General features: G+C 34.1%; 1 protein-coding gene across 3 annotated transcripts in view; it reads right to left on the reverse strand.

Annotated features, from left to right (window-relative positions):
• Positions 1-27,951, reverse strand: part of STXBP4 (syntaxin binding protein 4) — a 258,348-nt gene that overhangs the window by 126,031 nt on the left and 104,366 nt on the right. For all 3 annotated transcript variants that reach the window (XM_058283937.2, XM_058283935.2, XM_058283936.2), the window contains exons 10-11: positions 26,547-26,636; positions 22,554-22,619 (exon numbers count right to left, since the gene is read on the reverse strand). In XM_058283937.2, coding sequence (XP_058139920.1) covers positions 22,554-22,619; positions 26,547-26,636 — 156 coding nt within the window. The remainder of the gene's footprint in view (positions 1-22,553; positions 22,620-26,546; positions 26,637-27,951) is intronic.

A 27,951-nucleotide genomic window follows, 5' to 3' on the forward strand; every position in this document is an offset into this window, starting at 1 on the left:
AAATTATATAAGTGATCTCCCAACTCACTGTGTTCTTCACTTTAATGTATGCTGCATACCTCTGAATGATCAGTTTTCTTAAAATATTGCTCAGGTTTCATACTAGGTAACAAACACCTAATGGTACATGATAAAATATATCCTCAATTTCCAAACTCCAAGCTTCTCCACTATTTGTCCCCAATTGATCTTTCCAACTTTAGTACATTCGAACCTTTTACATGATCACCAATTCCAATTATATTAACTTACCATAATTCCTAGACTGAACTCTTCCCCCTCCGTGATGCTTTTGATCACATACCCTTTCCTCCATTTTCATTCATCCAGTTTTTACCCATTCTTCAAAACCTCATTCAGATTTCACCTTTCTAGTCTTTCCAGAAAGATCTAAGTCTTTCTAGCTTAAAACAATGTCTCCTTCCCTCTATCTTTTACAATATCTGATGTCTGTAATTAATCCTATCCTATTTTGTATCCCCTACTGCTGTCTTGAACTGTAATTCAAATATTTTATTTACCTAACTTTCTAAAGTCAAAGGGTCTTGACTGCTCAATTGGAATACAAGCTATCTGAGAGTAAAAGCCCTATCTAATACAAACAGGTACGTCATTTAACATATAAATGGGTGGAAAACTGAGTTGACAAAAAGTGAAAATGACTATTTTGTTTTTTATGTATAATAATTGCCTTAGAGATATTTTATTACATTAGAAATTTCCACAGGAAAGTTCTTCATAAAAGGTTTAAATTTTATGGGAATATTATGAAGTATATTTCATTTAAATAATTGCAATAACAACCATAATACAAAACAGATAAACCACGCTACGGAAAAATACCACATAATGAAAAGCAAATCATACTCTCTTTATACATGAACATTAAAAAATCCTTTTATGGCATTTATAAAGCAAATGAGATTATATCAAAACTAAGTGGAATGAAGAAAATGCCAAAGTTTAAGAAGGGCAGTTAAACTTCACTGCGCTTGACAATTTTATTTCTTGGTTTTCCATGTTATATATAAATTTTAAAATTATGCACACTACTTTATATTTCCTTAAAAATTTGTCTTCTATCAGGAGTTAATACAGTGCATGCTCTCAAAGACTACATAATCGTGAAGGTTTTCCCCAACCCCACCCAAATCCTTGCTTCCACGATTTATGTGGCAATTCTTTTTTGTAAAGTATGTAAATGATAGATAGCTATTAATCCATGAAACAAAGACTTTCTTTAGTTTGTATGAAAAAGTAAAATCCTCACATTGCAAAGGAAGATTTGGTTAAGCTTTTTAGAGGAAAAGCAGGTCAATCAAATTATAATTAGTTCTAATTAACCCTCCCAAGAGCTGTCAACTTTTTTACCTGCAGCTGCCTGACTCTCCAAAAAATGTGCAAAATTTATTTCTGCCTCTGAACATCAAAGAAAATCAAAGAAACGTTGTTTTCAATCTCTTTATAAACAGAGTCCCTAATTAAGGACAGATACACAAATACATCTGTCGGGTCCATATTACCATGTGAAACTTGTAGGACAGTTCATAATATAAGTATTAATTAGTTAACCCCCATGCTGATAATCCCTGACCATGTATTTTCTAGTTCAGTAAAGGTTGACATACATTTTTCCCCCTAGTTCTCCAATTATGGTTACAAATGTACCAAAAGGGAACATTTATAGTATCAGAAACTTCTTTTCATAATTGGAGTTTAAACGCTTCATGAGGGCTTTCCTGAAATTACTTTTTCAGATACTAAACATTTAGAATTCACCTGCAATTTGGGGTTTAAGGGAGATCTGGTTTCAAAATAGAAACGTATTTCTTCCAAATTAACCTTTAGGGGTTCCATTCAATTTTCAATAAAAATTTCATTAGAAATTTAGAACTTGACCAAGAGTGCTAAATTAGAAACCAAATATAATTAAGATCTAAAGAGTAAGTAAGATTCTTAAGCTGATTTGGAAGAATAAATCAATGGGAAGTGATAAGCAAATTTTGAGGAAAAAAGAAACAAGGTAGATCATGGCCCAAGAATTTAAGACATATATAAAGCTATAATTAAGTTGACACTGGCCAGAGAAGGATTATATATAACATTCATTCATTCACCCAGTACTTAATGGCAGAGCAACCAGAAACACTGGGTAGCCCCAAGTAGACCCTAGATTGCATAAGAATTTAATCTATGGAAATGATGATACCACAAAATAAATGGTTGAGGCAACAATTTGTAAGAAATAGTGTGGGATCTCTTCTCATACCAAATAAAATAAATTCTTAGAAGGGTTAAAAAGACAGACTTTGGGGGAAAACTAAGTAAATGTGTATATGAAATATGGCTAGGAATGACCTTGACCAAAAGGGGGAAAAGGTAAAGACAAATGAGTTTATATGGCTAAAAGACTTCAGAGTGAGTAGGGAGGTGATTCCAGAGGTAATGCTTAAACAGGTCTCAGGAGGATCTCATTGACTGTCACAGTAGATACTACCCCCAAATAGTGGGGCTCCTGAGGGCTCTGGAGACATCCAGACACTATAGTCAGGACAGATGCTCACAAGTTTGGTCCCTTGCCAGTTGCCCTACTTTGGAATTTATGCTCCCCTGTGTAAGTGAGTTGGACTCAGTTGTCGTTTCCCTACACATGGCCCTTCTGTCCTTATATTTGAACTTATAATTAGTATTAAAGTTGTTAAGTGTATGTCCAAGAGACTTAAATCTGTGGGCTGTCCATGTGTCAGCTGGGCCCTGAATCTCAACAGAGTTGCAACATCTATTCTCCAGTTCATTGGATTCACTTAGGACAACAAGGAGGAGGAGATGATGGATAACTAACATACCAAGGAACCATGAGTGTCTACAACGGCAAGCAAGAGAGTCCCATCCATAGGCCATATGGGATTGAAGTTCCCCTCAGTTAGAGGTGGAGTTGGCATCACCATCCCGGAATCCTCATGACTGGGGAATGGACTATGGACTAAAGTAGACTTACCAGTATTCTACTATAAACTTATTGTGATTCAAGCAATGGAAGAAATATCATTGATGTGGAGGCAGTGGCAAATGGAGGTTCTGAGGGTAGGGAGAGGGAGGGGCAGGTTAAATGCGGGGGTGTTTTTGGGACTTTGGAATCATCCTGAATGGTATTATAATAACAGACACGGCCATTATGTATCTTGCCATAACCCACAGAAATTGAGTGGGGGAGAGTGTAAACTATAATGTAAACTATAACCCATGCTTAGTGGCAATGCTTCAAAGTGTGTTTCTCAATAGCAATGAATGTACCAAACTAATGAAAGATGTTACTAACGTGGGAGGTGTGGGAAGGGGGGCATATGAGAAACCCCTACATATTCTGTGTAACATTTATGTAAACTAAGTATCTTAAAAAAAAAAAAGAGTTATAAAAAAGGGGAAATCAAAGAAAAAGACAGATTTGATAATATAAAAAAAAACAGGGTTAAAAAAACTTAAAAGACAATTTTTATCATGGTGGCTGGACAACAAAAATGAATTGGATCTTCTACACAATTAATCATCGTTCTTTGAACTGAAGTGATTATAACTAAGAAACTGACAATCTGGATTCTACACTGCACTGTTAATACCTGTCAGCAGGCAAAGACTGGTTGCATAGGAATTGTACAGTCCATGAATAGAATTAGAATTTACAGTAAGAACAGAAATAAAATAGTATATAATTTAAATAATGTAAACGCAAATAGGATTTGATAGCACTAAACTAATTCATTTAAAAATTATTCTTTAGAATAATGCACAATTTCATGTTATGCTTTAAATTCAAAAAGGAAAACTTTGATGATCGTTAATATCCTTTAAAAAAAAAATTTAAAAAGTCCCCCAAAATTTACAGAAACAATGGAGAAGGAAAAACAATGATTTATTTTTGTCTTGCAAATGTTCTATATTTTGAAATGTAGACACAACCAAGTCTGTTATTACATTAGGTCCAAGTAAACTGGAGATTGGTGTTGAGTTACAAAAAAAAATTTGTATACAGTGGAAAATATTTGCCCAGATTTGGTAGGAAAAGGTTTAATATCCTTAAAATATAAAGAGGTCTTATAAAATGATGGGTGGGGGGGGGAGAGGAAAACTGTTATCGATTATAAGAGGAAGGAAGAAGAAAAAGCAGGACTGAGGATTGGAAACAGGTAAGAAAAGGAGCATACAGTCAGGGTGGCAGAATGTCACTAGTAATCACTGCAGGAAATCAACTGTCCTCAACACTAAAGCACTGTAATGGAGTTCACAATTTAATTTGAAACCCAGGGTGGTCATAGAAAATCTTAGATATCTGCACTGGGATGACGATGAATCAAAGCATAATATTTTTAAATACAGTATTATTTATTTATACAGAGTTAGACATGGCCAGAGAAGTCATGTTTTTAACTCAAAACAGTTTGTGAATAAATCATTTACACAATCTCGTGAGTCCCATGTTAAAGTAAGAGTATTGGAAATGTTTCTCACATAGAAAACTGCCAAGATAAGAGCTTTATAGTATCAACTGCCTTATCACCACTTCCTCCTTGGGTAAAATTTACTAGTTTGTCAGCAGAATTAATATATATTGCTCTAACATTAAGAAACATACAAGGTTTGACATCTACCAAGATGTTTAAAATACCTCCTGAAAGGTGTTCTCTTAACAACAGCCTAAAGGAATTTTAGAGATTTGCATTTGTTTTTTTATTTAAATAAGGAAAATTTTAAAGACTTTGGTGTATAAACACGTAACAACTCACCAGCTACGGCACACCTAGTCTGAAACGCCTTTTAGGGTGATAGTTTTGCTCCATTTTTCTTTTTTCTTATTAGATGGAGGGCTCCTTGGAGACAGAGATCTACTTTTACCTTTAACTCCATATAAAATAAGCATTTAATAAACGTTTCTTAAATTAAATTCTCTTGCTAAGTCTCTCTTAAAAGTGACTAACAGCACATGTGTAACAATTGAGAGAGTGTGGAAAGTGATCCCTGAACAGAGAGAATCTAAGTGGTTCATAGGATGGAACCTAGGACCCTAACATCATCAGCTCTAACTAGGCCAACTACAACAGACAGTACTATGATCAAATGAACCAGAAGTTTTCTATGAAGACTAAGATTACTTCCCTTCCAAATTCTTCCAAAACTGAAAATTCTGACTTTACTTAATCTAACAAAGTTTAAATGACTTCTGTAGTATGAACCGGAGAAGAAACTCTTAAAAGTCTTAAGATGTAAGATGTTTTCTACATCCTAAAACAAACAAACAAACAAACAAAAAAACAAACAAAAATTATTTGGATATGGGGATACTGAAATAGACACATTTGTTTGCCAATGCTTGCTTAGAATGCTACTTTCACCTCCAGGGAATCACCAATTATGGCTGGTGTCTGTGCAAACAGGAATGCCAACTGAACTCTCCCAAAGCTATGTCTTCGTGTTCCTTTTCCAAGCAAGCTGTCTTTACCTTAGGCAGTTTCTTGGGCAGAGCCTAATAGCAGAGGAAACACCAGTCATGTTCTGAGTCACAAAAGGGGAATTAATGGTGAAAAATAAATCTAGCCAAGTTTGTTTAATGAACTTTTTCGTTCAGATTGCTGTCAAAGCTCTATCATTATAAAACTTTATAATCTCAAAAAAAAAAAAAAAGGCTTTATTAATCTTTTCTCAAAAGATGGATCTCTTTTTTTGGTTGTTTACTTTTTGAGCTAATTATAGGTTTACATAACCTTATAAGGAGTAATTCAGAGAGGCCACTTGTACCCTTCCCCTAGTCTCCTCCAGTGGTTACTTCTTGATTAGAGGATAATATCACAACCAGGAAATTGACATTAATTTCATCCACCAATTATTCAGACCTCGCCGTTTTACATGCATTCAACAATAAAAATGGACAAAATACTGATATATGCAACAACCTGGATGGATCACAAGGGAATTATGCTGAGTGAAAAAAAGCCAATCCCCAAAGGTTACATACATGCTGTAAGACCCATTTATATAACATTCTTAAATGACAAAATTATAGAAATGGAGAACAGACTATTGGTTGTTAAGCATTAAAGAAGGAGTGATGGAAGGAGGTGGCTGTGGCTATAAAAGAATAGCATGAGGGATCCTTGTGAAGCAGGTTTTTAATAGAAAGGAGATATTCTGAGGCCACAAATGACCATATGAAATGAAAACATAGGGACATTTTACTATAGCACCTTTTTAGGACAGAAAAGACTAATCTATGTATTTTTCTTCTAAATTTCCCCCCAATAAATATGAGTTGGCATCTTAGAATAACTTCTAGCGCTATACTATAAAACTATAAAAAGTTCAGATCACTAAAATAAAAAGGGAGCGAGAAGCAATATCAATTCTTGAAATTATAGGCTTTACTGCTTTTTTAAAAAAATAAATGCGGTAAGGAACACAACTTTAAAAGTGCAAAAAATGGGAGTACTCTAGTAATCACTTATTGTTGCTCCTTTTAGAGATACATTTAGTTAATGTTTCCTTTGTTGCTTTATCCATAAACTAAGAAAATTTACATGCCAGCTACACCAGCTGTTACCAAATTCATGTTCTACCTTAACTGTCCACAAAAAATCCTATGCTGATCTGACGTTCAATTTTTTACCTCAGGATTTCATGGTTCCCCCTCCCCCAACACCTTCACCCCCACCTTCACACAGTGAGGCTAACTACAACTGGACTGCTCTGAACCTAGAGAATTGCCAAATGAACAATTTCCCATGTTTCTTTAGGACAAAGACTGGTTCAGACAGGCAAAATATTTTGGTTTTGTACTATTCACCAATTCATTGTTGCCTTAGGTCATAACACTCCGCTGAAAGAAACTTTAAAAACAACTTAAGTGTGAGAGTACCTTTAAGCAAGTTGTTGAACAAAGGCAGTTTCTAGAAGAACGGTCCATGCCTGTTAAAAATTGTTATAACTTGAAGAAAAAAATAATAAGAGCAATTTCATGGGAAATCGTGCTCATGAACTTAAGCAGTAAGATTGGGTTATTTTTTAAAAAACAGTTTTTATTTTTAAAGAATGAGTTATTCTTTAAGGCATAAAAACTAACCAACATATTTAGATTTTATAGAACTGTTGGGCCAATTCTTTACAGAACAGTGAGTAATCTGGTAGCCACTTCTGATTGGAAAAAAAACCCAACACATTGGATCACATCCTTCTGGTGGAAAAGAATTACTTCATTGCTTGTTCTTTCCTTTTTCACATATTTCTTCCCTCCCTCCCTCTTCCTTTCTCCTATTCTTTTTTTCTCTCTTCTTTCCTCTTTCCCTCCCTTTCTCTTTTTAAGTACTTCATTGATTTTTTTCAGGTCACCACATTAAAGAAAGTAAATAAATTTCCATAATTTAAAATAGCTGATGTATTTTCAAAAGAGGAGATCATTCTGTTTTCAGGATCAGGCCACCGTCTCAAAAATAATTCAATTAAAAGTTTATAAGTGAGAAAATAAAGGATATCAAATGTATTCTCTTCTCCCTTTGGAAGCAAGTGTTAACCATTATTGGAAAACAAATCGAAAATCAGTCTAGTGGTGATTTAATAATTAGGTTACCTATGCATATAAATGATTTATAATGGTGTATTAGTACTATACTGACTTCATGTAAAGATCTTTGAAAGATAGCAAACCCAAAGGAAGAGAACTTGGCCAAATTTCATACAATTCAAGTTTCTGGTTTTGAAGTCTGTAAGAGAAGAGTTGTATACTCTTATACTCTATTCACAATTTTAAGAGACTTATGTCTGGTTGACTTTATTCCCACTGTATCTTTCACAATGATCCCTTTGGTATGTTCCCGTTACTATTACCCAATTAAATCCTCCACTGCCAATTATCTGGACAAGTTTATTAGTCAGCCAAAGGAGTGCTGGTGTAAAATATCAGAAATTGGTTGGTTTTTATAATGGGTATTTATTTGGGGTAGGAGCTTACAGATACCAGGCCATAAAGCATAAGTTACTTCCCTCATCAAAGTATTTTCACGTGTTGGAGCAAGATGGCTGCCGACATCTGCGAGGATTCAGTTTCCTGGGTTCCTCTCTTCCAGGGTCTTGCTTCTCTTTCCTCTGTGAGCTTACTTCCCAGGGCTCCAGCTTAAGGTTTCAGCATCAAACTCCAACATCAAAAACCCCCAATTCTGTCCTTTGCCATGCCTTTATCATGCGCTAGTGATATGGCCCAATCCAAAGCCCTATTCATAACTTAATCATGCCCAGGTACAGACAAGATTACAAACCTAATCCAGTATCTATTTTTGGAATTCATAACTATATCAAACTGCTACAACAAGCGTGCCTCACATTTTAGAGTTCAAATAACCTGAACACTTTGTAAATGCAAATTCTGCTTGAGTAGTTCTGGGGTAGGACCTGAGACTAGGTTTCCAGGTGTTGCTGATACTAGTGGTTCTGAACCACTCTTTGAATAACAAGGATGCAGAGTTCTAGATTTGCACTGTTAACTGTAGTAGCTACTAGCCATGTGTGGCTATTGAGTCCTTGAAATGTAGTGTGTCATCTGAGGAATTGAATTTTTAATTTTATTTAATTGTAATTAGCTTGCTTTAAATTATAAAACTGGAAAATTATATTTTTCCACTAAAAAAAAGTTTTGTTTTGGTAGGACATTTTACTTTAATCATTACATCATTTAAAGTATGTTTGAACTGTGTGTTGTCAGGTATGTGAGTTATTTCAGTATTAACACTTCACTGATACAGTTTAAAGTTAAAGAATGAATTTAATCCAAATGTTTCTTTTGTTACACACCAATGTAACAATGTGTTTATCTGAATTTTTTATGTAGACAATATGAGTTACAGTGATATCTATGTAAATAATATTTGATATTCAAAATGAAATACTTATTTGTATTAGAATATATTTTTTCCTATTAAAATATATGGACAAATTTTTAAATAAAAAATGTTACTGATGTAGAATAAAGTGGAGATGCATTAGCTGGTAATATGACTTGAATAACAGAACAAAAGAGACTAGAAGAGGGTATGTTGCAAATTTCATGAATGAATGGCAATTGCACTTTGCTGTGGCATAGCAAAACAAAAAAGCTTTTTTGTTTGTTGGGTAAAATATTTTAATATATAACTAGTGAGCAATATTAAGCATATTTACCAAATAGAGAATGTGATAAGGAGTTTCCTTTTAATAGTCCAAAAAAATTATTCCAATGAAATTAGTTGCCCCAAATAAAAATTAAATGTCTAACATTTGTAACTGTGGCCAGCTATAAAACAGCTTAGAGTCTTGCACAAAAATATAAATAGTTTTTAGACTGAGATTGTCATTTCAGTTATGGTAATTTTGTTAGGTAATGAAGGAAAACTAGAAAAGATATTTTACAAAAAAAAGAAAGATCTTCAATTACTTCATAAGAAAATGCCCATAGAATACAAGAACTTCCTAACAATATCAGTGATCAACTGATTCAAAATTTGAAAAACTGCAAGTACTTTCTTTAGCTTTAGGTGAGCCATGTTCTATAGGAGACACTACTCAATTCATACTTTAGGGACATTTTATTTCAAAGGAATCCCAAAATTATTACCAAATTCATCAATTTGCAGCCTAAAAAAGGCAAAGATTTTTTAAATCTTTTATATCTGTCAAATAAGAGTTTGAGCTAGGTGTCAAAAAAAAATTTTTTTTTTTTAAATCATGTTAGTAGTGCTCCAGCTTAGGGTTAAAAATCCAGACTTATTGAAATTTTAAAACAAGACCCTGATGCTTGCTTTATTGTTTCATACCATTGTATGAAACATATTGAAAATAGCTATACTTAGTTTTGAAATGGGTCTTGGTTACTGTTGTTAACATTGTTCAGTATATACACGCAAATTCTATGAATCATCCCAAATTCATGGACCTGTTAAAGAAATAAGACAATGATTTAATGACCTTGTATTCTTTATCAATGCTCCTTGGCAATAAATTTTCTTTGCAATTGGAAATTCAGTATTTGCAAAGAAAATTTATTGTCCAAATTGAAATGTACTGTAAGTGTAAAATTATAATGGGTTTCAACAATATGGTAAGAAAAAATGTAAAATCTTTCAATGAATTTTTAAAATATTATTGCATGTTAAATGATAATATTTTAGATATAGTGAACAAAATATATTGAAATTAATTTTACTTTAAAAAATGTGGCTACTATAAAATTTAACAATATGTACAAATCCTCCATTACATTTCTTTTGGACAGTGCTATTTTAGATAATTACTACAGTCTCCTAACTGATCTTCAGTTACTTCCCAACATGCTATCAGATTAATCTTCTTAAAGTATAGTTATTATTTATTTATTTGCCAAACATTATATTGAGTACCTACTCTGTGCCAGTTATTGCTCTAGATGTTTAGGATAAATCAGAGAGCAAATCAGAGACAGCTGCCCTTGTGAAGCATAGCTTATAATTAGGGGTTATAGATAATGGGTAAAAATATAACCTGTAAATTTTATATACTGTTAGAAAGCAATCATAATAACAAAAAAACACACCCCACATATAGAGAGTTGGGGGATTAGTGGATGATGGTGCAAGAAGGCCCAGAGAGGCAGGAACAAATAGTAAGGAAGGGAAGGTAGGAGGGAAAATGGTAGATGAGCTCATTGAGGTAAGAGAAGTATGGGAAATAGCAGGTGGGATAGCAGATAACTTAAGCCCTCATAGGCAATCTCACTATTTCCAACACTTTTGCTAAGGATCCTATTATCAAACCCATTTTATAGATGAGGAAACAAGACTCAAAAAAGATGAAGTAACTTGCCTAAGGTCAAAAGCTAACAAGTGGCAGGGCAAGGTATAAACCTAGATGGTTTTTTTCCAAAGCCCATTATTCTTATGCTAATTCACTGTCCATTATATAAAATTATTTTCTGTTTATTTATTTTATATCCTATCTTTTCCTACAAAAGCTATTAAATTCTGATACAGATTAATCCTAGATTATTTATTCATGCAGAGCTGACTCTTAATAACAGAAGATAATCCTTTCACAGAAATAAATATAGGACCTCATGTGGGAAAAGTAGGTATTGCTAGAAAAAGAATGTAAATCTACTATTTTTCTTCAAATTTATGTCTTCCATCAGCCCTTAATGTAATTATTATTTTATCGGACATGCTTAACTTTTCAACACTTATAAATTCCAAGTATTTGGGAGAAATATTTTAAAAATTAAGTAGAAAGAAAAACCCTTAATTTATTCTACATATAAAAATTAAGATTTATAAATGTCCCTTTTAGATTCAACGAAATACTAAAACATAAAAGATTTGGTCATACAAACTGATAGCAACTGCAGATATAGAAAATACAGAATTGAAAGAACTGAAATGGCACATCAACCACTGAAGTACAAAAATACATGTCTTTAAAAAGGCATCTAAAAATTAGTCTTTAAAACGACTTTTTCAAACTTTTGATTTAGAAATAATTTCAAATACTAAAAAGGTTGCAAGAATAAGTATGGTACAAAGAACATCCTCATATCCTTCATCCAGTTTCACCTAATTCACCAGATTCATACTTTGGCCAACATGTTCATGTGTGAGAAATGAAATATTCTTATAGGCCATATTAGAGGCTGTTGTTGCTGAGACATTACATTCTCTCTCTCTATCTACTTACCTACCTACCTACCAAATACACATAAGGTTTTCTTAACTATTTGAGGGTAAGTTACATACATCATGGCCCTTTATCCCTAAAAATGTCAGTATGTATTTCCTAAGAGGGAATATACTCTTATATAACTAGGTACAGTTGACAAATTCAGAAAATTTAACATTTATTAAAAACTTTTATCAAATCTACCACCTGTACTCCAATTTTGTCAATTATCCCAAAATGTCCTTTAAATCATCTACATCCTCTTCAATACAGGACCTAGTCTAGGGTCAGATATTGTATTTAGTCTTCAAGCAGTTTTAGCTTCCTTTAATCATAAATATTCTACAACCTTTAGTTTTCATGAAATTGACATCCATGAGGAATACAACCCCTTCACACACACACATACCACCCTTTCTATTTTTTTTTCCCTTTCTAATTTTTCCCCTTTCTATTTTTAAATAAAATGTGCCTTCATTTTGGATTCGTCTAATGTTTCCTCTTGGTTAGATTCAGTTTATAACATTCTAGGCCAGAATACTACATAGGTGATTTCAGTTCTTTTCAGGGTATCATACTTTGGATTTACATGATATTCATCTGTTCTTCATTTTATCGAGGTGTTGCCTGATTTCTCTACTGTATAAGTACTATTTTTTCCCTTGCAATTAATAAGTAATTTGTAGAGAGACACTTTAAAATATTCTGCTTTTTTTCTAAATTCCCCCTGGATTTAGCACCTGATGTTTGTTGCCTAATCCAGTCTCTACTAAAATAGATGCAAAAGAATAATTTCTGAACTCTAGCAGGCCCTCTACAATCATCAGTCAGAATTCTACATTCTACAATAAGCATAATCTTCCTTTCTTCCTGTTAATCTATATATCTATTTACCATTGGCATTTGTTTTAGCTTGCGAAAAGCTGCTGGGAACTATATACCAGAAATGGATTGGCTTTCACAGTGGTGATTTATTAGGTTAAAAGCTTACAGTTCTGAGGCTATGAAAGTACCCAAATCAAGGCTTCATCAGATCCTTTCTCCCTTAGCTGAAGGTGTGGGTGATCAGGCACATGGTGGTGTCTGTTTAACTCTCCCCTCTCCTCTGGGCCTTGTTGCTTTCAGCATCTGGCTAAAGTGGTTTCCTCTCAGCTTCCGTGTTCCACTGATTTCAGCGTCTGGGTTCCTCTCAATCTCTGCAGTTTTCTCTGTATCCACAGCTTTTATTCCTTCATTTATAAAGGAATCCAGTAAAAGGATTAAGACCCATCCCTGAGTCATGCAATCTAATCAAAGGCCCTTAACTGAAGTAATTTAATCAAAAGGTCCCACCTATAATAGGTTTACAAACACAGGAATGGATTAGTTTTAAGGACAGGATTTTCTGAGGTCCACAAAAGCTTCAAATTGCCACAGTATGGATCCACATATTAATGATTTTTTCAAAGCTTTGCAATTCTTTACTGTACTAAGTGATTTTGGTGCTCAAATTGTCCCAAATTTGGTCAATGAGAGCTCCTTCAACCTAGTTCCTTGTAAAATGCCCCTATCCTTGTGACACATCATCATCATTTGCTGAGCACTTCCTTATTTTCTGGCATAATGTATTCCACGCTCATCTTGTACTTATTCTCCTCCAGCTCTGCAATCATTTTTCCAAGGAGTCTGAATTCCTGTAAGTGGGTTGTGATATCTTGGCACTAGATTTCTTATCTGCTCATTGCTATTGGGGTAGCTGCTTCTAAGCCCTTTCAGCTGACAGAACTAGGGAATATACACATGTGACACATGTACATACATGTGCATACAGATATATATACTTGGGCACATACACACGTAAATGTACACATATATTCATATTTTAGAAATCATGCATTCATCATTCCTGCAATTCTAGTCCATCTTTTGCTTTCCAACATTTTATCTTTGTAAATCTTTGCTTTTTCTTTGAGATCCTGGCTCCCAACCAAAATCAACACATTTGCTCAGATCTACACTATACCTAAATTGTTTCAGAATTGCTTTGCCCATATCATTAAACAGTAATGAAAAACAAAATAAACATACTAGAAAAGGGTCAGGATTTGTTTGTATTTTTTCCTCACTCATCCCCCACCTGCCAAAGACAAATACTATGGTTCATAAGTTAACTTGAATTGGTTCTTTTGTTCTTCCTTTAGCATGATTATGATATTTGTTTGAAATACAATTGGATTAATTTGTTTCCATTTGCTTTTGGTTTTAGGTTTCTTTTCTTATCTTCATTGAGTTCTTTTTTTTTTTTTTTGAATGTGTAGAACATTAGCATGTATCCAAATATCAAAATTACATAAAGAGGTATTCTCAGAGAGATGTCACCCTCTCTTGTATCTTTTTCACCAAGGTCGTAGGTAGTGAAACTTCATTGTTGTCTAGTTTATCCTGCCTTTAGTTCCTTGTGCAAAGAAAAGCAGATAGATGTATTTCAAAATTTTCCTCATTCAAGAAGGTAGCATACTACATATGCTCTTTTGTACTTTGCTTTAACTTAGTATCTCCTACAAGTAAGTAGATATTATTTAATAGAAATCTTCCTTATTCTTTTCAGCAGAAGCATGATATTCCATTGCTTGTATGTAGTTTAGTTTATGTAATCAGTCTCCTATGCTTGTACATCTAGGTAGTTTCCAATATTTCCCAATTAAAAATAATACTGAAATAAATAATCCTGTGTATATGGATTTTCAGGTAATTGCCTTTCTTTAGGGTTAATTTCTGTAAGACTGCCAGGTTGAAGGATAAATGCATATATAAATTAGTTAGATATTGCCAAATTCTCCTCCATAGGGATTGTACTATTCTGTATTACCACCAGCAATGTGTGAGAGCATGTTACCCCACAGCCTCACCAACAATGTACTGCCAAGTTTTTGAATTTTTGCTAATCTGATGAGTGGCAAACAGTTTTTTAAAATAGCTTTCTTGAAGTAGAGTTTACATACAATAAAATATATTTATTTTTATTTATCAAAATATATTTGGTATACAGCTTGCAAAATTTGCCTATCACAAGGTCACAGAAGTTTTCTTCTAGTATTTAAGAGTTTCAGTTTTTAACCTTTCAATCTATAATTGACTCAGAATTAGATTTCTGAGGATATAAGGTAAAGGAAATTCTCTCTCCCCCACCACACACACATCCAGTTGTTCCAACATCATGTTTTGAAAGGATTATCTTTTCCCACTTGAATTATCTTTTGTCCTGGCAATTGATCTTTCAGGTCAAATTTCCCCAGGACCCAAAGATAGATTTAGGTTGTCTCTTCTTTCTGGAAAGTTTTTTTAAAGATTATTATTCTAAATATTAATGCTGTTCAGTTGTTTTGATTTACTGTCTCAGGAAATATTTTCACTTCTTTATTTCATTCTCCTGTCTGCCCACTGTGCCCCCTCTGCCTCCATTTTCTTCCTTGCTTTTTCATTTGAATCTATTCTTCTCTGGACACCTTGTAATTGAGTTTTCATTTCTGAAATGATTTTCATCTTTTCTTTCTATTTCTTTCCTAAGTTTTATCAGCCCTCATTATATTTCTTGCAATTTTTTTATTTCTTTGGTTTGGTTTGTTCATGCAATTTTTGTTCTTAGTTTTTACATTTCTGGCTTGAAGTATTTAAAACATTTTTTTTTTTTAATTAGAGAAGTTATGGGTTTACAGAACAGTCATGCTTAAAATACAAGATTTAAGTCATGCTTAAAATACAAGACTGTGGGAATCTCCAATACCTTGCATTGGTGTGGAACATTTGTTAAATAGATGATAGCACTTTTTTGTAATTTTACTGTTTTTTTAAACAGTAGTTATCTTTGTTAGAATTGATTAAAGATTATTAAAATAATACTATTAACTATTGTCCATGGTTTATATTAGGTGTATTTTTTCCACATATTAATGTCATATGTTTGTTATAATCCATGAAAACATTCTTGTACTATTAACTATAGCTAATTGTCTACAATTGTTATATAGTTCTGTTTTATCTTTTAATTTTTACTCTAGTAACATATATGATTTAAAGTTTCACTTTTAACCACATTTGTCTACACAATTAAGTGCTGTTAATTACAACTAACAATAATGTGGTACCATTACCACCATCCATTTCCAAACCTTTAAAATCAACCTAAACAGAAATTCTGTACAAATTAAGCATTGTGAAAATAATAAGATACAAAATGCATTGAATTAAAAAAAAAATTAAGCATCAACTCCTCATTCTCTAACCTCAATTTATACTCAGTTACCTATATTGTAGATTTTAACTCTATGAGTGAGCTTTTTACAATTATTTTTTAAAATTTATTTCTCTCCCCCCTCAGTTGTCTGCTCTCTGCATCCATTCACTGTGTGTTCTTCTGCAACCACTTCTATGCTTATCGGCGGCACCAGGAATCTGTGTTTTCTTTTTGTTGTGCCATCTTGTTGTGTCAGCTCTCCATATGTGTGGCGCCACTCTTGGGCAGGCTGCACTTTCTTTCGTGCTGGCTGGCTCTCCTTACGGGGCGCACTCCTTGCATGTGGGGCTCCCCTACACAGGGGACACCATGTGGCATGGCACTCCTTGCACGCATCAGCACTGCGTATGGACCAGATCCATATGGGTCAAGGAGGCCTGAGGTTTGAACCGCAGACCTCCCATGTGGTAGGCAGATGCCCTATCCATTGGGCCAAGTCTGCTTCCCAGCTTATTACAATTAGTACATATCAGTAAGATCATATAGTATTTGTCCTTTTGTGTCTGGCTTATTTCACTCAGAATAAGGTCCTCAAGGTTCAACCATATTGCTGCATGCATCAGGACTTCATTTCTTTTTATGGCTGAATAATATTTCATCATATGAATGCACCACATTTTGTTTATCCATTCATTGGTTGATGGGCACTGGGTTGCTTCCATTCTTTGGCAATTGTGAATAAAGCTGCTATGAACATCAGTACACAAATATCTATTCAAGTCTCTCTTTTTAATTCTTTTGAGTATATTCCTAGTGGCAGATTTGCTGGATCTTCTGATACTTCCATACTTAGCTTCCTGAAGAACTGCCATACTGTCCTCCACAGTTGCTGTATCATTTTACATGACCACCAGCAAAGAATGATGGTTCTTATTTCTCCACATCCTCTCCAATATTTGTTGTTTCCAGGTTTTTAAAAAAATAGTAGCCATTCTAATTGGAGTGAAGTGCATTCTCATTGTGGTTTTAATTTTTATTTCCCAACTTGCTATGAGGTTGAGCATCTTTTCATATGTGTTTTAGCCATTTGTATATTCTCTTGGAGAAATACCTATTCAAATCTTTTGCCCATTGTTTAATTGAGTTGGCTTTTTACTGTTGAGCTGCAGAATTTCTTTATTCATTCTAGATGTTAAACCCTTATGGATATATAGTTTCCAATTATCTCTTCCATTCAGTAGGCTATCTTTTCACTTTTCTGACAGTCTTTTGATGCACAAAAGCTTTTAATTTTGAGGCGGTCCCATGTATCTATTTTTTTTCTTTTATTGCTTGTGCTTTGGGTGTAAAGGCTAAGACATTGCCTAACACAAAATCCTGAAGATGTCTCCCTACATTTTCTTTTAGGAGTTTTATAGTACTCATCCATATATTTACATCTTTGATCCCTGTTGAGTTAATTTTTGTATATAGTGTGAGAGAGAGGTGCTCTTTCATTCTTTTGCATATGGATATCCAATTCTCCCAGCACCATTTACTGAAGAGACTACTCTTTCCCAATTGAGTAGACTTGGCAGCTTCATCAAAACTCAATTGGCCAGTGATAATGGGGGTCTACTTCTGAACTCTCAATATAATTCCATTGACCAATATAGCTATCCTTATGCCAATACCATGCATTTTGACCACTGTAGCTCTGTAAGATGCATCAAAGTCAGGAAGTGTGAATCCTACAACTTCATTCTGTTTTTTCAAGAAGTTTATGCTATTCAAAGCCCCTTACCTTTCTAAATAAATTCAATAACTGGCTTTTTCATTTCTGCAAAGTAGGCTGTTGGAATTTTGATTAAGATAATGTTGAATCTATAAATCATTGTAGGTAGAATTAACATCTTAATGATATTTAGATTTGCAGTCCATGAGCACAGAATGTCCCTTCAATCATTTAGGTCTTCTTTATTTTCTTCCCCCCCATCCCCCCCTGCTGAGATGGCTCCCTCTTCTGTCTGCTCATTGTCTGCTTACTGTGTCTGCTCGTTTTCTCTGCTGGTTGGGTCCACTCATCTTCTTTAGGAGGCACCAGGAACCTAACCTAGGACCTCCTATGTGGGAGGTGGGTGCTTAACCACTTAAGCCACATCTGCTCCCTGCTAGCTGCTTCAGCTCATTGCATCAGCTTATTTTTTTAGGAAACACTGGAAATCGGACCTGGAATCTCCTGTGTGGGAGGCAGGCATCCAACTGCTCGAGCCACATCCACTCCCCTCTTTGTTTTCTTTCAGCAATGTTGTGTAGTTTTCTGTGTAAAAGTCCTTTACATCCTTGGTTAAAGTTATTCCTACATATTTGATTCTATTAGTTGCTTTGTTAATGGAATTTTTTTCTTTATTTCCTCCTCAGATTGCTCATTACTAGTGTACAGAAATACTAATTTTTGTGTGTTGATCTGAACTTTGCTAAATTAATTTATTAGCTCTAGTAGTGTTATTGATTTTTTGGGACTTTCTATAAAGTCATGTCATCTGCAAATAGTGAAAACTTTACTTCTTCCTTACCAATATAGATGCCTTAACCTTACTGAGGATCCCTGGTATACGATGAATTGCTTTCCTTTTGATGCTTTCTAAATTATCTACCTTTTGCATTTGATATTTTGATTAGTAAGTGTCTCAGAGTAGGTCTATTAAGATTTATTCTGTTTGGAGTATGTTGTGCTTCTTGGACATGGATGTCTTTCATAAGAGTTTGGAAATTCCCAGCCATTATTTTCTCAAATATTCTTTCTGCCCTTTTTTCCTTCTCTTCTCCTTCTGGGATACCGATGATGTGTATGTTTGTGTGCTTCATGCTGTCATTCAAATCTTCCAGACACTGCTAAATTTTTTTTATTCTCTTCACTATCTGTTATTCTGACTGTAAGATTACAATTGTCCTGTCTTCTAGTTTGCTGATAACTTTTTTCTGCCTGGTTAAATCTGCTTTTGTATGTATTTTTAATGTCTACTATTGTGTCTTTCAACCAGATCATTTCTGTTATGTTTCTTTTTATACTTTCAAATTCTTCTTTATGCTCACACATTGTCTTCTTAATAGCTTTTATCTCTTTACGCATATTTTCCATCTCCTTGAATTGATTTAGGAGGTTTGAAATTCTTTGACTAGTTGTTCCAAATTCTGTGTCTCCTCTGAAGTTTTAATTTGTTTCCTTGTCTGAACTATAGCTTCCTGTTTCTTAGTATGGCTTGTAACTTTTTGCTGATATATAGGCATCTGATTATCTTGATGAGTTAACTCTGAAGGTCAGTTTTCCCCTCTTGTCTAGGAGTTTTCTTGTTGATTGGCTTTGTGTTAAGGTTCTTTTTTTTATTCTTGGTCCAACTTATTCTAGATCTTTAGAATAGATGTTTAACTGATCAACTTTTTTCAGCTCTTCTTCATCTGATATGCAGATTCTTGCCGTGGATATGCAGTACAATTTTTAAGATTGTATTTTTTTTTTTACATATTTGTTTTGCCTCTAGGAGAGAGCTTCCTTTCCTCAGTTCCTTCTCTGGAATCTTGACCTGTTCTGTTTATTTCTGTGTAGAATTTTCTCCCTAGCTCCTTTGATTTCCTTAAATTCCCTCCCTCACTCAGTGTCCCATTTTCCTTACACCTTTCAGTTCTGGGGCCCTCCATAGTCGTTCAGTTTTATACACAATAACCTTTTCCCCCTCTCTGGGAGGATTTTTTCCCTCTGGTTTCTTTGTTAGTATATTCTGCCCCGGGGAAGCCAGATAAGGTCAATCCAGAAAGGTGAGTCACTCCAGAAAAGTCTGTTTTGCATTTAGGCAATTCAGCCAAAAGAAACTGGATTGAGTGAGCACACAATGTACCAGCCACAGTTCTACCATGGTCTCTCCTCAATCCCTGGGATTCTTTCATATGCAGCTCTCCTCAGCAGCTTATACTCCATCCTGAGTCTCTATGGATTTGGGTCACTGTGCATGAATATGTGTGGGGTTCTTACTCATTGCTGTTTGAGTGGCTCTATAGTCTGTGTCCCTGGTAGGGGATGGGAAGGATCTAAGCCACTGCCTCTGAGAAATGCCCAAACTGCACGGGATTGAGTGAGGGAAGGAAAGTGAACTGGCAGGTCCAGGATGGAAGTTTCCTACTTTTTTTTTTTTAATTCAATTCAGTGTTTGTGAAGTTCTTCTCCAGTTTCTACAGTCCAGGGTAGGATTTGTCCTATTATTCACTGAAGGTCTGGGGAGGGTCTTTTCAGGGAAGGTCTTATATTGCTATGTTGATGATATCACTCTGAGGTATTTTTTAATAGGCCCAAATGTTTGAGGATAGTTAATTGAGTATCAAGAGTTGTATTACAGTTTCCTTTAGCTTCATCATTGGATTGTTTTAGAATTTTCATCAGCAGGAAAACTTAATTCACATCTGATTTTTACAGGAGTTGTACAATGACAGGGTGTTTTTTTATTCCTATTTATTTCATAGAAAAAATTCTTAGTTCAAGAGCACCCTCTTCTGTGCAGTTTCTTTTATGGGTCATATTGTTGATGATGGTGGATTGGGTATGCAGGGAAGATTGGTATGTCTTGCTTCTCCTTCATTTCTGCAGGATCCTTGATATCCCTTCTCTTATTTCCTTCTTCCCCTAGTTTCTAAGTGATACCACCTCTTTTCTATATCTATAGCTCTCCTACAGAAGCAATGCTTCTCTAAGCCTGCAATTTCTTTTTACACACCTTTTCAAGTGCTTTCTTGTAGCCAGTGATGAAGACCACCAAGATATAACTTGTTTTCAGTATTTTGACATTTAATTTTGAACTTCCTCTTTCTAGGGGCTATTTTGTTTGTATTTCACCTAATTCCCCTGCTTTCCTCTACTCTTTGTCACAGAGTCTTTTAAGTCTTACCTCATGTCTGCTCTCTCCCCAGGCTTATAGTGGCAGGCAAGCTGCTGCAGCTTTGTTGATTTTTATTTTACTCTAGTTACATGTATTTTAAAGGTCGTGGTTTCTCTGTCACAAAGTCAGAGGGATGGGTCCTGTGTGGTTTCATTTGCAATCCTTGTCAATTTTATATTTTTAGGGGGATAAGAGAGGGGAAATTTGAAATCAGGCAACTGCCATTCATTTCCAACAATGCTGTCTTAACTTTCTATTCTTATTTGTATTTCTATTTCATGATAACACCATTGCATTTGTTTTTCTGATAAGTAACTCAAATTCTTTGAAAAATGAAGTACAGCGTAAAATAAAAATTCACTTTTTATTATCAAAGTAAGATATGCTGTGTCTTAAATTGTTTTGCTTGTTTTTGCTTTTTAAAAAAAATGAAATGTGATATGAATAAAAGAAAAGGAAAAGGGAAAAGTATAAAGACAAAAAAAGAATAGAAAAGCAATGAGATTGATTATTTTTGGTTCATGAATTTCTGGTTTAGAAAGCAATTTTCAAAGAGGAGGTTTAGCATTTCTTTGAGCAATTGTACAATCTCTAAAAATGACCACTTTTAAGATGTATATTTATTTGCATCTGTAAGCTCTGCTTCATAGTTATACATCATACATTTAGGTCATATTATACCCCATATGTTTATGTACATGCACATAATTTCTTCGTATTTAGTTCATTTTAATGAGACATACAATATTTGTCCTTTTGTGTCTGGCTTACTTCACTTAGCACAATGTTTTCAAGATTCATCCATGTGATAATGGGAGGTATAGAAAAAGTGTGCCAAATGTATGCTATGTACCAATGGTTGGTGGTAATAGTCTGATGATATTATCTCATAATCTGTAACAAATAAATATTCCATCATGGTGTGGTATGTTGGTGAAGGGGTGTTAAATGGAAATTCTACACATGTACATGATTATTTTGTAAGTTCATAACCTCCATAATAAAAATATATTAAAAACATAATAGAGCGGGGGGAAGTGGATGTGGTTCAAGCAGTTGGGCACCTGCCTATCACATGGAAACACAATGAGAGACAGAACAAACAGCGAGAGGAGACACTCAAGTGATTAGGCATTTCTGTCCCTCATGGGAGGCCCCGGACTTGGGTCCTGGTGCCTCCTAAAAAAAAAAAAAAGATGAGCAGACACAGAGTTTACAACAGACACGGAGAGCAGAAAGTGAGCACAAACAATGGGGGGGAGGGGAGAAATAAATAAAAATAAATCTTTAAATAATAATAATAATAATAGGGTGGGTTGGAGAAAAATATACCAAATATAAGATATGGACTATAGTTAGTAGCAATATTTTACACAGTTTATAACAAATATTTCACAAAAATGCAAGGTGTTGGTGGTTGGGTAATGTATGGAACTCTGAGATGTTATGCATTTTTATTTTGTAAGTTCACAACTTTTACTATACAGTTATTGCTTATATATGTTCATGTATGAATTACGTACTTCAGCTTAAAAAAAGTAAAGGGAAGTAGATGTGGCTCAAGCAGTTGGGTGCCTGCCTACCACATGGTAGGTCCTAGGATTAGTTACCAGTGCCTCCTAAAAAGATGAGCAGACAGCGAGTGCAAACAACAAGGGAGCAGAGAGAGAAATAAATAAATCTTAAAAAAAAAAAAGTTAAAAAAAACCCCACATAGACACATCATTTGCACTTACTTGTTTCACACTGTGGAGTTCTTCTGTCAATTGCTTCCTTTGACTTTCTGATTCAAACAATTTTTCCTGTATTTAAAAATTAATGAATTAAAAACTTGTTCTGAAAATAATGAGTATTACTTTTTGGTTTTTGTTTCAAAGCTTACAGAATCTCTAAATTCCAATTGCTACAACTTGAAAATTTAGTTCCTGATCACTTTTCTAACTTGATAGGTCCTATTTAAAAGTAATTGGTTATCTATAGTATAATTATGATATAAAAGTGTTTTCTGTTTCCTTAATCAACCATTTTGTAAAATTTCAGTAATCTGAGGTTCAAAAAAATCAGAATTGTGTACATGCTGACTAAATTTTCGGTAAAGTTATAACGGCCAAAGAGATTCCAAATTGAAATTATTATTATTATGAATAAGAAGTTAAAGTCCTTAACAATACTAAATAGTACATATGAAACTGGGTTAACTATTCATTTTCTAATTTACTTTTAGCTTATTCTTCAAAGATCATCCATAAAAAAAGAAGATATGACTGGTATAAGCCAAATATGAAATAGTTATTCAGGTTAAAGAATATTGCACATATAAATCAAATATCATCTTTTAACTTAAAATAAAGTGAGACATTTACCCTGAAATGTTCAATCTTGTTAAGTAGACCATAAATGAGCCCACTTTTTATTCAACAAATTAGAAGTAATGCGTATTTAGGACGATTTTACTCTAAGTTTGAGGAAAAGAATTGCTTGGACATTAAATTGAGTGGTAAAGATTCATATCAACATTGCAATGTCTATAAAAAGCAACCTGCATTCTGGTATATTTCAGATCACACTTGTCTAAGAGGTGAAATGAGGGCAAATAAAGATTAATATGATATAGCAATCTAATGAGTATGCCACAGACCAGGAGCCAAGAGACTGCTGGCTCCCTTGCTTTTATGTTCTGGCAAATCACTGTCACTCTTGGTGTCCTATCTAGTTTTAGTATCTGTAAATGGAAAATATAACTACTTTCATTCACCTTTGCAAAGCATTAGCAATGTGAATTCTACAGAATGGCTTTAAGTTAAAAAAAGCCCATAATGCTTTTAAAAGTCATTCTTGCAAAATAAAATTTAGGGAGGCAGATGTGGCTTAAGCAATTGGGCTTCCCTCTACAATATAGGAAGTCAGGGTTTGATTACCAGGGTCTCCTGGTAAAGGCAATCTAGCCCATGCAGCAAGCTGGCCCAAATGGACAGCTGGTGCAGCAAGATGACAAACAAAAAGAGACACAGAGGAGAGACAATAAGAGATGCAGCAGATCGGGGAACTGAGGTGATGCCAGAGATTGAGCACCTCTCTCCCACTCCAGAAGGTCCCAGGATATCTTTAGGTGGTGCCACCTAAAGAGAAGACCAGCAGACACAGAATAACACACAGCAAATGGACACAGAGAGCAGACAGCAAGCCCATAAACAATGGGGGGAGGTGGGGTTGGGGGGCGATAAATAAATCTTAAAAAAAAAATTTAGCCATTGGCATCAAATTCATTTGTTTTCATTTTCAGGTGCCTCAAATCACAGATGAAGAAGAAAGGTGCCAAGGATAATGGAAAGTGATGAGAGGCCACCTACATACTCTTTGAACTTCATTTAACAACCTCCATTATTTTGTGTGTGTGTGTATAATGCAAGTAAGTAGTAAAACTGAAAATATAAATATCTTTAAAGAAAGATTTGCTTTGAACACTGTTTTGTATGACTTCTGTAAATGCTTTGGGATAAAGTGATTACAAATTTAGAATATGGTTTATCAAGGGTGCCAGTTTTTGTCAAATTAACCTATGCTTAGTTACATTTCATGAACTTTAGATATGAAACCTGTTTTTTCTAATGAGTCTTCAGGGAAACCTTGTTTAATGATACATGAATGTGGCTTACATGCAGCTTTAAATTAAAACTCTAATAATTACTATTTATATTTAAATTAAAAACTGAATATATCACTAAATTTAACAATGATAAACTTTAAAGAAATGAGAAAGATTTGAGAGCATTTGAAAATGATGAAATAAGATTTACTGGTTTACCTAGAAATAAATTATATAAAAATGCTATTTGACCAAGGTAACCAATATAGGAGAAGTTTTCTAAGAAAATATTAAGAAGCTACTGTCAATTTACTAATTAATTTATTTTTAAAGATTTTTTAGTTTTATTTATTTCTCTTTCCTTCCCCCCACCCCCACCCCAATTGTCTGTTCTCTGTGTCCATTTGCTGCATGTTCTTTTTTTTTTTTGTCCACTTCTGTTGTTGTCAGTGGCATGGGAATCTGTGTTTCTTTTTTGTTGTTGTTGTTGTATCATCTTGCTACATCAACTCTCTGTATGTGCAGCGCCATTCCTGGGCAGGCTGCACTTTCTTTCGTCCTGGGCGGCTCTCCTTATGGGGCACACTCCTTGCGTGTGGGGCTCCCCTATGCGGGGGGCACCCCTGCGTGGCAAGGCACTCCTTGCGCGCATCAGCACTGCATGTGGGCCAGCTCCACATGGGTCAAGAAGGCCCGGGGTTTGAACCGCAGATCTCCCATGTGGTAGACTAATGAACGCCCTATCCACTGGGCCAAGTCCACTTCCTTGTCAATTTATTTTTAAAACTAAATTTATATTTTTCCATCTAAACTCTTATCACATCAAAAAATATTCCTGTAGTAGTGGAAATGCTCATATAAATTTGGAAGGAATATGAATTGGTAAAGCCTTTTTGAAAGGAAATTTGGAAATACATATAAAATTTTATGTGCCCATATCATTTGACAAGGCAATTTTACTTTCAGAAATTTATTCTATGGATATACTTGTATGATTGCTCAAAAATACAGCTATAAAGGTGTTCAGGGCAGAATGATTTTTATAATGGAGAACTGGAAATAATCTACATATTCGTCATTATACAACTGAATAAATAACCTAAGATAGAACCATTATTTTTTTTTTGACAGAAACATTTGATGTTATAGGATAGCCCTTAAGAATGTGGCTGATCTATACATATTAACCTGAAAAGGTGTCTAAGATAAAATGCTAACAAAGAGAATAATCAAAAACAAAACAAGTGTGTCATGTATATTTTATATATGTATATATTTTTAAAAATTTAAGTGATTAAGCAGAGAAACTATCTGAAAGAATAAAGAAGATATTAAAAATGGTTTCCTTTAAAGGTTATAATTGTAAAAACTCAGATAGTAGGGAAATTTGTTTCTTGTTTTGTGTGTACAGATTTTATTTCGATACAAATTAATTTAGCAATTGAGTTTACTTATGGAATAAAATAAATAAAATAATTTTAAAAATATATTTTTGTGTTATATTAATATTAATGGTAGATATAATAGTCATATGTTTTTTACCTAAAGATTTGGAAAACTATATAATGGCTGTCAGCAAAATTTATTTAAAACAATTTAAATTTAATGTTCTACTACAGGCAGACTGAAAATATATAACGAGAAATAAAATGTTACATTTTATAAGGGATATGTTTTTTTTCCCTGTTGTAAATCCTAATACCTTAATTTAAGGTTATTTCAGCAAAACATGATGGTCCCTTGAGCATGCTTATGAACATGAGAAAACATGTTTCCCAAAGAACATCAGCAGATACAAAATTGCAACCTCTTGCTTCTTGGCCCCTCATTCAATTCTGTACTTGCCACCAATGTGAGAAAAAAAGGGCAAGAATAGCCAGATCTGAAGGCATGAACAAAAACCACTGTTCACACTAAATTTACATGGATATTGTGAAACAGAAATAATAAATGTGTAACCTAAAAAGTTAACTCTCTACCGGCTGATTGAATAAATTTTATATAAGCTATTTGATTTTAATTTCCTTTAATTAAAAATAAAACCAGTGCCTAATATTTCAGAATTCAAAGATACTTTTCTTCCTCCTCCTTCCTTCCCCTCCTTCCCTTCTAAGAAAATATAAAGAAGCTAATTTGAGATTACCTTAAGTGTGTTCACTTCTTCCAAGGCATCATTTCTTTCACGCTTAAGCCTTTCCATTTCATCTGCTTCTAAAGAATCACAGGGAAGAAGCTGTCAACATTGAAATATAAGAGAAAAGTTACACATTAGATGCTAATTATGAGAACTAACCTAAAATACTTTTAACTTGTCTTATGGCTTTTTTATTCTTATAATAAAATTCAGTTTCTTACTTTGGAATCATCTCATAAAAGAAAATATTAAAGTAATCTGTGATAACTTCATTAATTTCAAGATTAATCTTACATTATTGTTGCTGTTAAATAAAACAGTATTTAGATGATTATAAATTATACATACTCTGCTCTTATCTTTTCTAATATATATTTTTGAGTTTTTAAAAAATAAATTTTATTGATACATATTAAAAAAAATCATACAATTCATCCAAAGTGTACAATCAGTGATATTTGGTATAATCACTTAGTTGTACATTTATCACTTCAATCATTAGAACATTTTCAGTATTTCAATAACGATAATAAATAAAAACCAGACAAATAAGAAAATTCTTCACCTCTCAATCTCCGTTTCCTCTGCTGTCCATAGCTGTATTTCTAGCTACCAGCCCTGCTGTTTTTTTGTTGTTCGTGTCCATTCACTGTTTGATTTTCTGTGTTTATTTCTCTTTTTTTTTGTCCTCTCGTCTTGTTTCTCCTTTAGAATTCACCAGGATTCAATCCTGGGGACCTCTGATGTGGGGAGAGGTTCCCTGTCACTTGCGCCATCTCAGTTCCTGGTTTTTGTTGCACTTCACCTTGACTCTCCCCTCCATCTCTCTTTTGTTGCGTCATCATCTTGCTGTCTGACTCACTGGTGCCGGCCCTTGGCTCACCACAAGGATACACCTTTACCAGGAGGCCCCAGGGATCGAACCCGGGTCCTCCCATATGTTAGGTGGAAGCCCAATCACTTCTGCTTCCCAATTTCTGGCTATTCTTCCACAATTAATGTTTTTATTTATTAGGCAATTTTATTAAGAGATAGCCGCATATTATATAATCTATCTAAAGTATAAAATCAATGGCCTTTAGTATAACCACAATGTTGTGCATTCATCATAAAAATTTTTAGAATTATTTCAATACTCCACAGAAAAAAATTCCACACCCCTTAGCATGTGTTCCCTAGCCCTACATAACCACTAATCAAATTTCATATTTTTTTATTGGTTTATATTTACATTTTATATGAATGGAATTATACAATAACCATAAACAATATATTTAGTTCATAATAACATTATCTTACAGTATTTGTCATTTTGTGTCTGGCGTGCTTCACTCAACATAATGTCCTCCAGGTTCATCCATGTTGTCATATGCTTCATGACTTCTTACGACTGTATATCCATTGTGTGTCATAT

The sequence above is a fragment of the Dasypus novemcinctus genome, chromosome 21, assembly GCF_030445035.2.
Source record: "Dasypus novemcinctus isolate mDasNov1 chromosome 21, mDasNov1.1.hap2, whole genome shotgun sequence".
NCBI lineage: Eukaryota > Metazoa > Chordata > Mammalia > Cingulata > Dasypodidae > Dasypus > Dasypus novemcinctus.